General features: G+C 34.4%; 1 protein-coding gene across 1 annotated transcript; it reads right to left on the reverse strand.

The window, feature by feature from the left end:
* Positions 1-66: 66 nt before the first annotated feature.
* Positions 67-5446, reverse strand: LOC121980985 (5-methyltetrahydropteroyltriglutamate--homocysteine methyltransferase 1-like). The gene is made up of 13 exons (XM_042533277.1): positions 5326-5446; positions 3786-4139; positions 3610-3697; positions 3212-3339; positions 2948-3139; positions 2667-2869; positions 2420-2583; positions 2003-2083; positions 1764-1930; positions 1571-1676; positions 1206-1456; positions 927-1128; positions 67-654 (listed from the first exon to the last, which is right to left on the reverse strand). Exons 2-13 carry the CDS (start codon positions 4133-4135, stop codon positions 286-288), a joined length of 2301 nt encoding a protein of 766 aa, XP_042389211.1. The 5' UTR covers positions 4136-4139; positions 5326-5446; the 3' UTR covers positions 67-285.
* Positions 5447-13519: the final 8073 nt, after the last annotated feature.

Here is a 13519-nt window from a genome sequence, read left to right on the forward strand (position 1 = left end):
TTTCAAGAATCCTCTGTTTATGTGAAGATTAAAAAGGTGAAATCAGAATCACCTAAACAAGCAGCATTAATAAGAAAAATTGATAGTAAAAACCATAAGTAGCAACGAGCAATATACCTAGGAAACTGATGAATGAGATGAGAACAAGGGGATAAGAAAATGCATGAAATAAACTGCAAGCAAAAACGCAGCCTAATTGACCAATGACTGGCCTAGGAATCGGAATAACCAACACACGGACAACATGATTAGGGAAAATTGGGAAGACAACACGATTATTTCCTTTCACTTGGCGCCTGCCAGTTGGCTGCGGAGGAGCTTGGCAGCTGCGACCATGTTGCTAAGAGCAGGCTTCACCTCACCATACTTGCGAGTCTTGAGCCCGCAGTCAGGGTTGACCCAGAGGATGTTGGTTTCTAGGACGGCAAGCATCTTGTTGATGCGGTCTGCAATCTCCTCAGTGGAAGGGATCCTTGGGGAGTGAATGTCATACACACCTGGCCCAATGCCGGCGCCGTACTTCACTCCCTCGCGGAACACTGAAAGCAACTTCTCGTCAGATCGGGAATTCTCAATGGTGATCACGTCGGCATCCATGTCAATGATGGAGTGGATGATGTCGTTGAAATTAGAGTAGCACATGTGGGTGTGAATCTGTGAATGCAAGATGACAAATGGTTGACAAAATAATCAAAGGATAATTATTCCTACACCATAAAACTTTGAATAGATTAATCATTTTTTACCAGAAAAAAAAAGATTGATCATTCTCTTATAAATCATTTTTAATGGTTCCTTTTAAATCGTTCTTCCACGAAGCAAATTAATACATATCCTCTTTCTATCTAATGTTCTTAAAAGTAAATATTTTATTTCACATCAAATAGGTTAACCAAGTGTTATAAGTGTAAAGAGTTGAGGAAAACCTGGGTAGTGTCATGGACGCCACAGTTTGTGATTCTGAAGGAATGAACAGCCCAGTCCAAATAGAAAGCTTGCTCAGACTTCCGAAGAGGAAGGCCCTCACGTAGAGCGGCTTCATCAATTTGGATGACCTGTATACCAGCAGCTTCTAAATCCTCAACCTCTTTTTTGATAGCAAGAGCAATTTGGTAGCAAGTCTCAGACCTGATGGCATATATAATTAATTAGATGCATAAGGTGAAGTGTATGTCTATCTCTAGGTTATAGTGAAATTGGCTCACCTGGGTTGGTCATTCCTTACAAAGGACCAGTTGAGAATTGTGACAGGGCCTGTCAACATACCCTTCATTGGGCGAGAAGTCATGCTTTGAGCTGTTTTAGACCAGAATACAGTCATCGCCTTGGGTCGGCTAACATCACCATAAATGATGGGAGGCTTAACACAGCGTGAACCATAAGATTGCACCCAGCCATTAACAGTGAATGCGAAGCCCGACAATTGTTCCCCAAAATATTCAACCATGTCATTTCTCTAAGAGGAAAAGAAAACAAAATTGAAATCAGAGTGATATGGGCTCCAAGCTAAGATACATGTATTCTCAGACATTCTTAATTTGAATGTAGACAATATGGCGCTTGTGCTCACCTCAGGCTCTCCATGGACCAAAACATCAATATCAAATTCTTCTTGGAGCTTGACAACTTTGCTGATTTCCTCTTTGATGGCCTTCACGTATTCTTCCTCAGAGATCCTGCAGAAATATCCAGGTGTTGAATACAAACAATGGAAGTCCAAAGAAAAAGTTAAATAGAAGAGTAAATTTTTAGAAAGCACCCACTTGTTTGCCTTGTATTCTCGTCGCACTCTTCGAAGATCCATTGTTTGAGGGAATGAACCAATTGTAGTAGTGGGAAGAATTGGAAGGTTGAGCTTTTTCTGCTGAGCATCTAGCCTGGCACTAACATTAGTGGGTCGGCGATGGTCAGATCCCTTCAAGGCAGCAGCCTACGCAAACCATCATTGAATTTGTTAGACATTCTGAGAAACCATAAATCAACCACAGCTCAAGATACTTACGTCTCTCTGAACTTCTTCATTGGTCACACGAGGGGAGGACTTTCTTGAGGACTGAGCAGCAGCATTGGCAGAGAAGAAACCCTGTTCATACAAAACAAAAATGCAATATAAGAAAACATGTGGAAACGAAACTGTGCATGGTCAACCGATCAAGATGACATGGACGAAATGCATATCACTCTAAGATCAAACTTTCATGAATGACCAAAAGCTATACAAGATGTGCTACAATACCACCTCTCTGCCATAGACAGTCTGGCACAGAAGCGTACAAGCAGGCATCTTATGAAATCATAAACATGAAAGGGATGTATGGCATGATGCTGTGCCATTTGATTCAAATGATTCCATATATCATAAGCTTTTGCCATCATTATGAAACCTAGAAACAGGAATTCCTTTTGTAGTGAGAACTACCTCATCCTTCTCACCAGCCAAGGCTTTAGCCAATGCATTTACTTCAACAACTTTTTGAGCCGCAAAAGCAAGCCATGACTTGATCTCACTATCAAGTTTTGTCTCGTTGACAAGGTCGACAGCCGTGTGCATAAGTGAGCATGAAGTTGAGACAACAAGCTTATCTACAGACAAACATTAAATAATATCAGCTGCATTTTCAAGAAAAACAAGAATTGGAAAGAAAGAAAAGGCATTACACTAATACCTTTTCCCACAATGGCCTCAAGACCCACAAGAATGCTGAGAGAGGATGCAAGATCATTTGCCCAAATGTTCCTTCCATCAACGACTCCAGCAAAAAGATATTTGCCAGCTGGGAAGCCAGCAGTCTTGATCAAGTCAAGTGTCTGGGTTCCACGAACAAGATCAAAACCAAAACCGCGAACACCCTTCAAAGCAGTAACAGTCCTGAAAAGCACAAAGCAATCATGAATTCTTCCAAGAAGAAAGATAGAATATGGTATTAGTAAATATAAGCCAACTAACTTGTATGCTTCTGCAGGGATATCAGCAAAGTAAGTCTCAATGAACACATCCAAACCATCAAGAGATGATTCTAATTCTGAGTAAGCCTTTGTGAATGCCTCCAACTGATGAGACTGAAGATCCATGACAAGGGTTGGCTCATCAAACTGAATCCATGTAGCACCAGCTGCCTTCAGCTCAGCAATAACTTCCCTATTTTTTGTGATATTATAAGTACAAAATTACAAGATATAGAGAACGTATAGAATGGTCTACAATGCTTACTTGTAAATGGGCAAAATGCTTTCCAAAAGAGAGAGGGGAGAAAATGACTTCTCAGCACCTCTAGAAGGTTTCGAGAGCAACAAGTATGTTACAGGACCAATGAGAATGGGGATAGTCTCAATTCCCAACTGCATGATTGAAGATGATAAACTCAGATCATAGAATAAGTTGCTTAAGAAATTTGCAGTATATAAAGCTAAAATGAACACTTTCGCCTATCTCCAATCATGATAACTCTTTGAATAGGAACTAAAAGTTGCTGTGATGTGCCCCCAAAATGTCATGCTAATAGGATATCTAATTCATTGTAGACCTAAATCCAATATGATAGTTCTAAAATTGGAATCACAAAAGAAAATTCAAATTTAACTAAAAAAGAGAAGGAATCAGGAACATACCGCCTTCGCTTCCTTGTACTCAGAAACTGCCTTGCGAGAGGAGTATGAGAATTTGGTGTGCGGGCCCAACTCGGGTACAATAAAATGACTAGGAAGGAAATTAAACTGTGTTAGTAAAAAAATACAAAAATAAAAGAATAAACAATTTCAATCAAAAGAAGCTCAAAAACGCTTACTAGTTGGTGTCGAACCACTTGGTCATCTCCATAGCAGGAACAGAGGCATTTCCCCTAGCCATAGAGAAATAGATATCAAATCCAATCTCTCCACCAGTATAATTGTACCTCTCAGGTACAGCACCAACCATTGCTGTGGTATCAAGCACTTGATCATAGTAAGAAAATGTATTGCTGGGGATGTATTTGATTCCAGCATCAGCCATTTGCTTCCATATGGAAGATCTGAGTTCAGCTGCAACCTTTTGCAAATCATCAGCACTGCTCTTCCCATCCCAAAATGATTCTAAAGCAAACTTGAGCTCTCTCTTGGGGCCCATGCGAGGATATCCAACAATGTGTGACGCCATTTTCCTATTACATGTCAAGAAAATAAAACTAAGTTTTTAGGAAAAAAAGTTCCCTGTCAAATGGATCAACACAATTTGTAAATTATCACTTTAGTAGAAACATGAAATGATAACATTCACAACAAAGAAAGAATTAATAGTACTCCACACCCAATTAACTACTTAAGAACTCTGGAATGCATCTAGCTTCTTATTTCACATTATCACGTATGAATACCTAGTTGATCTGAATTTAAAGTAATGAAGCTATCTTTTCAATAACAACGAGGATATCAGTCAGGTGCCAACAATGCCAGAGCAGTAGGTTGATCCTGTGAGCATCTGTACATTGTTATCTCGTCCATCAATTGCGCAAGCAAAACCCATTAACGATAAAAATAAATCACTATAGTATTGTGCCAGCCGTCAAAAAATCACAAGCATCGTAAATAACAACGAAAACAGAATTGAACTGACAACGAAAAAGATGGGGGAAACTAAATAAGGAAGCAAAATCATCAGTCGACAAACAAACAAACTAGATTGAAGGTAGGAATGCCGAATACATGGTCGATAAAGATCTGATGTCCTCAGTTATGAGACTCGAAAATAGATAGCCCAGAGAACTGGCATACAAAAACTAAACATGAACAGAAGTAAATCAAATCAACTAAGCAAACCCAGATCTAGACGTTACGATACTGAAAATTGATGGCATGTGAACTAAACAAAAAGGATTCAGTCCTTTTTAGGCAAAAACGTCAGATCTACTTCGTTCTAATCATCCGTAACCCAGAAAGATGAGTAGATCTAACATTTCAATTGAGCAGAAAGGATCGCCAGCCAGCCCGAAAGAATATTCACGAGAAATAGTTGCATTCAAAAACAGATCTGGAAGCAAACAACCTACTCATACAGATCTAGAACGAACAAAGACAGATCCAGAGTGGATAAATCTCGGAAGAAATTCCGCCAAAAAGATAGCTCGTAAAACAAAATGAAGAAGATCCACCATATGATGCAGAAATCAAATCTCAAATCGTTAGCAAAGATCACTAAGCAGTAAGACCTTAAAGAAACCAAAGTCAAGATGCTTCTAGGTTGGATCATACCCAGAAAAGTGTTCTACATAGATCTTAAAACGAAAACTATGATGGAAGGAGAACGCGAATCGAGTGGAGACGCGGAAATCGCAAGAACAGAGAGCTCACCTTGGAGAGCGGAGAAGGAAGCGGTGCCAAGGAAGAGCAATGGATCGCGAAGCGTAAAGCGCGAGTGGGAGAGGGGGTCTGTGGCGCCTTTTATAGACAGCTAGCTACTCAGATGCATCGCACCAACAAAGGTAATAAAACCAAATGAAAATATATTTAATTATTTCTTACAATAAAACATAACTAAAATGGGTAAATGTAATGTAATTTGCAAATAAAAAACTTCACTTGATCATTCGCGCTTTAATTAACTTTTTAATTTTTTATATTTTTTTTATCGTTTTACCAATGAACTATTATTAAAATATTCTTTTAAATTTAATTATTCAGATAGTAATAAATTGGTTTACCTCTTTGAGTTAATCGGTCGCGCACTCTAAATAAATTGAATAATTTTATATTCATTCAATATATAAATTAATTAAATAAATAAATTTAGATAATTTTTAATTAAATATATAAATATTTAGTTTATTAATATTTATAAATAAATGATTATAAATTATTCATAAATAATATCTATAAATTGAAGCTCAAAAACCTCTAAATAAATAAAAAGAAAAAAAGAAACGAAATCAAACTTAATAAATTGTTTTAGTAACTTAACTCAGCAACACCAGTTTAACTCAATTTATCTCGTTTATGATCCTATGGTTCGATATAATTTCAACGTACTAATAAGGAATTGGCGGATGGTAGGTGGACGACCAGTTGGTGATTAACATAGGTTCAGAAAGTATATTTAGTCCACAAATTAGCTAAACAAAATTAATTAATGATTTCTATATTTATCTACTATACTACTTAACTCGTTCCACAGGATATTATGATAATTAAGATATGGAATATTATCATATCAGATCTTAGTGTTGAAACTTAGTATGTATGATCATGTTTTTCTTAATATCTTAGTCATTGTATTAATGATTAGTAATCATCCATGATTCATCTCCTCCATATTAAGATTAACAAGAGGAGTAGGGCAAACAAATCACTTGTTGTCACATTTATCCAATAATATTTAATAAAATAAAGAATATAATTTAACAATGTTTGAAAACTTAATTAATACATGTTGGAAATTTTAATATTTATTTGATGATAAAAACATCCATAATGAATCATCATTATAAGACTTAATACCTCATAAAAAGTATATGGTCCATTGTAACATACTCATTATAAAAATATATCTCTTTCATTTATATTTTTTTTAACATTAACACTCATTATTTATGGGTTCCACCATCCACTTCATTATCTTAAAATTATATTATATTAAATAAATATATTTTAAAATATTTAAATTATTATTATTATTATTTTAATAATAATATTACTTTAAAAAGTAATGTTTTGAAAAAATAATATTAAAATTTTTACAGTTGAAACAAAGATAAGATAAAGTGGAGCCTTCAAAGATGTTACCTCTCTCTCTCCTTTAATACTCACAAAAGAGGATGTTTAATAAGTATTATAATACTCATTTAACATGTATTATGGGTGTCCTAATAAATTATATGCCTATTAATTAATTCGTGGCTCAATTAAAATCAACTTTATTTAATTAGATTAGTGGTTAATAAAAGACATTTGAATATCGCAAATTGTGTTCACTGATAATGTAATTATGTCTTGCTGTTTTGAATTAAGTAGCTCGTTGCGTTCACTATTATGTAATAATCAAATGGAACTTAAACTCCAAGAGTATAAATCAAAATGATTTGGTTATTAGGAAACACACAAGAAAGGTTAGATAGTGTGAAGATAAAGTCACACTATCGTGCTACACCGATAGTGTGGATTTATGTCTAGTAAAAGGCAAATTTGATAGTGTGAATTTATTGCCCTCACGGATTGGCGTAAATGATTACTGCATTAGTTAGCGCAGATAAGCATGGGGTATGCGGAAGCCCCGTGGATTATCCCTTATTGAATGATGCCTTTTGCAATTTACGATCTAACCGGAGGACGACAATACTTAATGGGATGAGCCTTATGATCTTATATTATAGATAGTGTGAATTTATCATTAAAATTACGGGTGTGTATTCGATTAATTTAGTATTAATTTTATATAACTTTTTTATTATTTTTTAAATAAATTTGGTTAACTCGATATTAACTGAAATAATTGATTTTTAATTTGATTTGATTAATTAAATTTTAGTAACATTTTGATTTAATTCTGTTACCCAATATTAAATAGATTTTCGATTAATTTATGAACTGAATTAACTGAATTTTCACCCCTAATTAAGATAGTATTTCAAAGTTAACTTTAATTTTAACATCAAACTGAAGAGTAATTCTCAGTCATAAACAATTTTTAATATTCACTCCCCGGTAGAAAATCTTATTTTACACTCACTAAACTTATTTTTTACTCTCTATTACACCAATTTATAAATTTACTCCTATTAATTTCTTTTCTTTTCTCCCATTTCTTTCCCATACACTAGGGTTATGTAAAAAAAATCGAGAAATCGAAAATTAAATTAGAACCGATAGCTTACCAGTTATGATTTAATGGTTAACTGTTAACCGATTTTAATCGATTCCAATTAATCAATTTTTACCAATTTATCAATCGGTTTCCAGTTTATGAATTTTTACCAATTTAACCATTAAAATCAGAAATCAACCTGTTAAACTCATGGTGTGCGTGGAGTGAATAAATTTGAGAATTTCAGAAATTGAGAATTTGGGAGGAGAGACTTAGAGAAAGATGATTGACAAGGAGTTTTCTAATTTATGTTTACTTTTTAGTCTTTTCTTTGGGAAATTTTTTTGCTGGCCTTTAGTTCATTAGTTTGTTTTAAAAAAAAATCGATAACCCACTCCACTAAATCCACTTACCCAAGCCCTATGCTCGGTTGGAACCGGTTGATCGATCAAAACCTATTTAACCAGAACTGATAGAATCGGTAAGAATACTGATAGATTAACGTGTTCTATATAAGATGTGATAAACTAGAATTAATCGAAACCGATAAACCGGTTGAATAGGCCTACTAGACACAATCTCCATCCCTACAAAAGAAAAGCCCTAACCAAATAAATCCATTGGTCCCCGGTAACGATGTCAAAATTTGGTGTTGACCATATTACATGTCACGTGGCACATCAAATTAATTAAGATTGAAACTCATTGGATTAAAAATAGAATTGTAATATGGAGTCCCAAGTCGTATTTCTTTCCAAGATTAACTAGTAAATATGTGAGTGTCTAGAATGCGAAATTCATTTAGAATTTATTTCTGGAAAGGAAATTTAGGTTATTTCAAACTCAGAATTAAAATGAATCACTTTCATTAACAAAAGCTATGGAATTTAGAGAAATGTATGTTTAACAAAACTTATTTTGATCAAACAACTTACTGTACGATCTAACTGCAATCGAACTTACATATGAAGTACTCCAACTCCAAAGTAAAACTATCAACTTAACCTAAGCTGATCCGAATGGCTTTTGCTGAATTGAATATGATTTCCTAAAATTAAACCTATCTAGGTGAAAAACAAGTTGAGGAAACAGAGCAAATATCGAAATCAGTAAATTTAGTAACAAAATTGGAAATGAAGTTTGAATTGAAACTTGAAACCTAAGCATAAATTGAAATCCCTACTCGCGTATTTGAATTCTTTTTCAAAGTCAGCTATATTCTATAACAGACATTAAATGATAAAATCTAACCGAACAAATTTCAATTTAGTTTTGCTTGCACTGAAAGGAAAACAAATGAGAACAACAGATCTACTAATTGAAACTAAAACCAAGATGAAAGAACATCACAACTCAAATTAGTGTTTCATGAACTGTTTTTCTGCAAATTTTGCAGAAAATCTCTAGGAAACTCCCGTGAGCAATCACCGGATTAATTCAGATTCTCAGTTGAGAATTAAAAAGTGCGAAGATGTAGAAACCTCCCAACAAACTTAAAATCTTCTCAAAAGTTCATTGCCCGAAGATCAAGGAAAGATGAATGAGACGCGATTGTCAATCGATCGATCAAATCAATTGCGAAGTCACAAGCGAATTGAGAAATGAATGTGAAACAGAAACTTCCAGAAAAATTCCTCCGATGATTTATGTTGCCTGATGGATTCCTTCAGATCGGAAAAACTCCCCCAATCTGAGCTCGTCTGGTGAATGAGAAATGCAAGGATTGCGATAGAAGAACCTTCCTCTCTCGCAATCTGATGGTCGAACAATGATTACCGATCACTCCAAATGTTGCTGGTGATGACAGATCTTTAACTCTGATCTAGATGTTGATGGGAGCGTCAACGTCGCTAAGGATGAAAACGGTGAACAATAGATAATCGCGAGGAACCGAGTTCGAAAATGCACTGTAGCTTCTCAAAGCTTTTAAATCCTCTTCTCATCTAATCCAGCGGTCCAAGATGCTTTAATCTTGATCAACGGTGTAAACATCTCAGATCTGCTTCAAAACTTCTAAATCTTCATCAATGGTTGTGATGTACTTTCTCTTAGCTTAGATGGACCAGATTCTTGACGGATGACTCAGATCTCTCCTATCTTCAATGGACGGTCCAAATCGTTCCAAAGTTTGATCGCCTCATTAAGCCCCAGATGATCCTAAGTGTGACCTGATCGGATCAATTCCATGACCTTTTTGATGTCTACAAGATAATAATAAAATATTATCATCAAATACCATAATTATAAGCTAAATTATAATTAAGTCCAAGATCAAATGTAATTTATGAAATGCAATATAAATGTGAGTTTAAGTTAAGAGTAGATCATTAAAAACATGTATTATAAATCAAAATAATGTAGCTAAATCATGGTTATCAAATCTCCCACACTTAGTCTTGGACGTCCCATTCAAGTAAAGAAAATTAAAAATTCTACTTAAATGGCACCCCCTAAACAAATTCCTAAACATGATTAAAAAATAAAGAAAGTAAATCATCTAAGATTATCACATTTCAAAATCTCAAGTATTCATGAACTTAAAACTTTACTCTTGGTTAACAACATAATAATTTCCATCTATCATGAGTAAATTGAAATTGATTTAATACTAAAAACTTCATAAGACAGAATTTTTGTGGTCCTCATCCTAATTCACATGTAATCACAAAAATGGAGAGCATTCATGCTACTTGTGCTTCTTGTCCTACCATATACTTGCTTATCTTCTACTCTCTACCATGATCATGGATGCAAAATACAATTAAAAGGTTAATCATGGAAAGGAAAATGTAAGATTATGAATTAAGTGCACATCAAAGCATTAATTGCAAGAAAAAATAAGAAAAAGGAAAAATTAGCTAACCACCGACGATAATGTAAAGCCCTAACCACCGAGATCCACTGGTCGACCAAATCCACCGACGAGGAGATTGAAGCAAGCGACGAAATAGACATAGCTGAAGCTAACCAGTCACCACGAAAAATAGTAAGTTTCTTCACTTTTTGTAGTTTTTTTATCGATTGGTCGCATGACTCGCATTTTGTTTGATTTCCATAGTTTATTATTTGTTTGTTATTAGTTATTGTTCGAATTTTGTGGCTTCTCGATTTTAAATGAGTCATTATACAATTTGTGCAAAGTTTTGTACTATTTGGTGGTGGTTTGTTACATTTTGGTGTCCACTAAATTGATGATGATATGTTTTGGATTAAAAATCTCCACAAACCACTTTGATTTGTTGTATTTTTTTAATCATTGTTTAGTACTTTCTAGTCGAAAGGAATTTGCATGAGGATGACTATTGGTGCAGTTAGCACTAATGATTAAATTTAAATTTTGATGAATGACAAATGAATTAAAGTTAGATATTGTGCTGTCTAACTTTGTTACTAAGTGTGCAAGAATTGGCCGGTTTATAAGACGTGACAGCAAGCTGAAGCCAAGTTAGGTTTAAGGATCTGATAACTGCATGAAGTCTAAATAGGTCAAGGAGTGATCTGATATCTAGCTGGAAGACCAACTGGATCTGTGAGACTTGACAGCTGGCCGAAGTCCAGTTGGGTCTGCAGACTTAACAACTAGCAGGAAGACATGGTGGGTTAAGAGATAAATCAAGTGACTGTAAATGATAAGTAAATATAAGTAATTAGAGGAGAGATCCAGTGAGGATGAGGGAACAATAGATGTCAGTCCTACCTAGGGTTTCATTAAAATTAAAAGTTAGGACCGGACAGTCTGGAGACTGTCAAATATATTATTACTTTCATTTCCATGTTATTGTTTGTTGTGTTAACATTATGGTGTAGGAATTAAAGTTCAAAGCTGGCTATAAAAAGGGGCTACAGGTACCCGAGAATGATCCGAGTACCTCGAGGTCCGAGCGCCCGGACCGGGTCCAGGCGCCTGGATTGACCCGAACCTAGGGAGGCACCCAACTGAGGTGGCAGATGCTAATAAGCGAGTACACGTTAGAGTCTAGGTGCCCGGACATATCCAACTGTACGAAGATGGATAAATCTTCAAAGATAGACTTTCACTGAGGTGCAATCATGTCAACAATCCAGGCATCCTGAGGTGGTCCGGGCGCCTGGAGGAGGATAAGTCAGTGGAGTCCTAGGCTTTGTTGGAGGTGCCTAGGGGTAGCCCGAGTGCCCAAAAAGGGTCTATAAACACGACTTCGAGCAGAGGCTTTAGTACATCATTTGCTTAATTTTTTTACTTGTGCGATACTCCTAGAAGACTCCTGCGACACCAAAAGGTTGCCTTGACAACCTGTAACAAAGCTTCCATTTCTTTTATTATCGGTATAACTTTATTTTTCTTGCATTGTACTCAAATTTTTGTAATCTTTCCGAACTTATAGTGATTGCCTAACGAAAACACTCAACGAGTATGAGTCTTGGAGCAAGAGTCGTCGAAGGCTCCGAACCAAGTAAAATAAAAATATTTTAGCCATTGCTTACTTTTTACTTAGTTATATTTCTACTGCGTACTTGATTTCAAAATGAAAAGAAAATTTTAAAAATCACACATAATTCACCCTCTCTCACATGTTTATCTATCCAACAATAACCACTTTGGGAGGTCGGGTAGTGGGATACATAGCAAGAATGTGATACTGTAACAAATATAGTTTTATTTGAGTCGAGAGATTGAGATGAGAAGATAAATTAGATGATTGATTATGTTCTAATAATACTTAGAGTGAATGATGAACTCGGAAAACATAAAATAATTTTATGGTAGTGAGATGGAATTTAACGCAGTTAAACTAATAGCAATGAAGGAATCAACTGCGATTTAAATCATGCAAATAATTGAGAATCTCTTTAATGTAATTTAGTGAAAGACATAAAGAAAAACATAAAAATAGGAGTATTTTAGGATTTTAAAATTACGAAAGATTATTTTGTTAAATATATAATAAATAGGATTATTTTTAAAAATAACCCCTAACATAAGCTATATTAATTAAATTCTCATGTTTAAAATGTATTATTTCATATTTAACCAAGAAAATTGAATTATTTATGGCAGACTTGATTTCCACATACCCTAGGCAAAAATAAATTAAAAAAATCCTTTAATATATTTTTTTAAAAAAATTCTATTAATTTTAATTTTGAATTTTTTTTTATGAAGCATTTTATTTTACGTTGTATGGATAAAAAAATCTTATCGAGGAAGAAAAAGAAAGAGTGAGAAAGAAATATTATCAGCGAGGGAGGAGAAGGACATTCTCAGAGTATCATCGGAAAAAATTAATGAGAAAAGAAAAAAGAAACCAACAAGAGAATATAAACATATAAAATTAATGAGGAGAAAAGAAATAGGCATGAAATATTAGTAAAAGAACAATTAGGATTTTTTAGAGATATTGAGAAGGAAAGAATTTATTAGTTTTATAAGATATATAATTCAATATAATAAAATCTTAGCTAAGTGCAATTATGAGGAAATAAGATTAAATAAAATAAAATCTTGGCTAATTGTAATTATGAGTAAATAAGGATACGTGTAACGTGTAAATAGAATAATGAATTAATTAATAAGATGTCATTAATGGGTTAGCATGATATTATGAATGTGCATGTTATTATCGTTAATTCATATTAATAACTCAATTTAATTTTTTTTAATATCTTTACTTAATTATTTAATCAATGGTCCCAATAATATTGGGGCCCTAGGCATAGACCTTAATGGCCTATACTTTGAGTCGGGCCTGTATTCGGGAAACCTATGGA

This window comes from Zingiber officinale, chromosome 5A (genome assembly GCF_018446385.1).
Source record: "Zingiber officinale cultivar Zhangliang chromosome 5A, Zo_v1.1, whole genome shotgun sequence".
NCBI classification, from domain to species: Eukaryota; Viridiplantae; Streptophyta; class Magnoliopsida; order Zingiberales; family Zingiberaceae; genus Zingiber; species Zingiber officinale.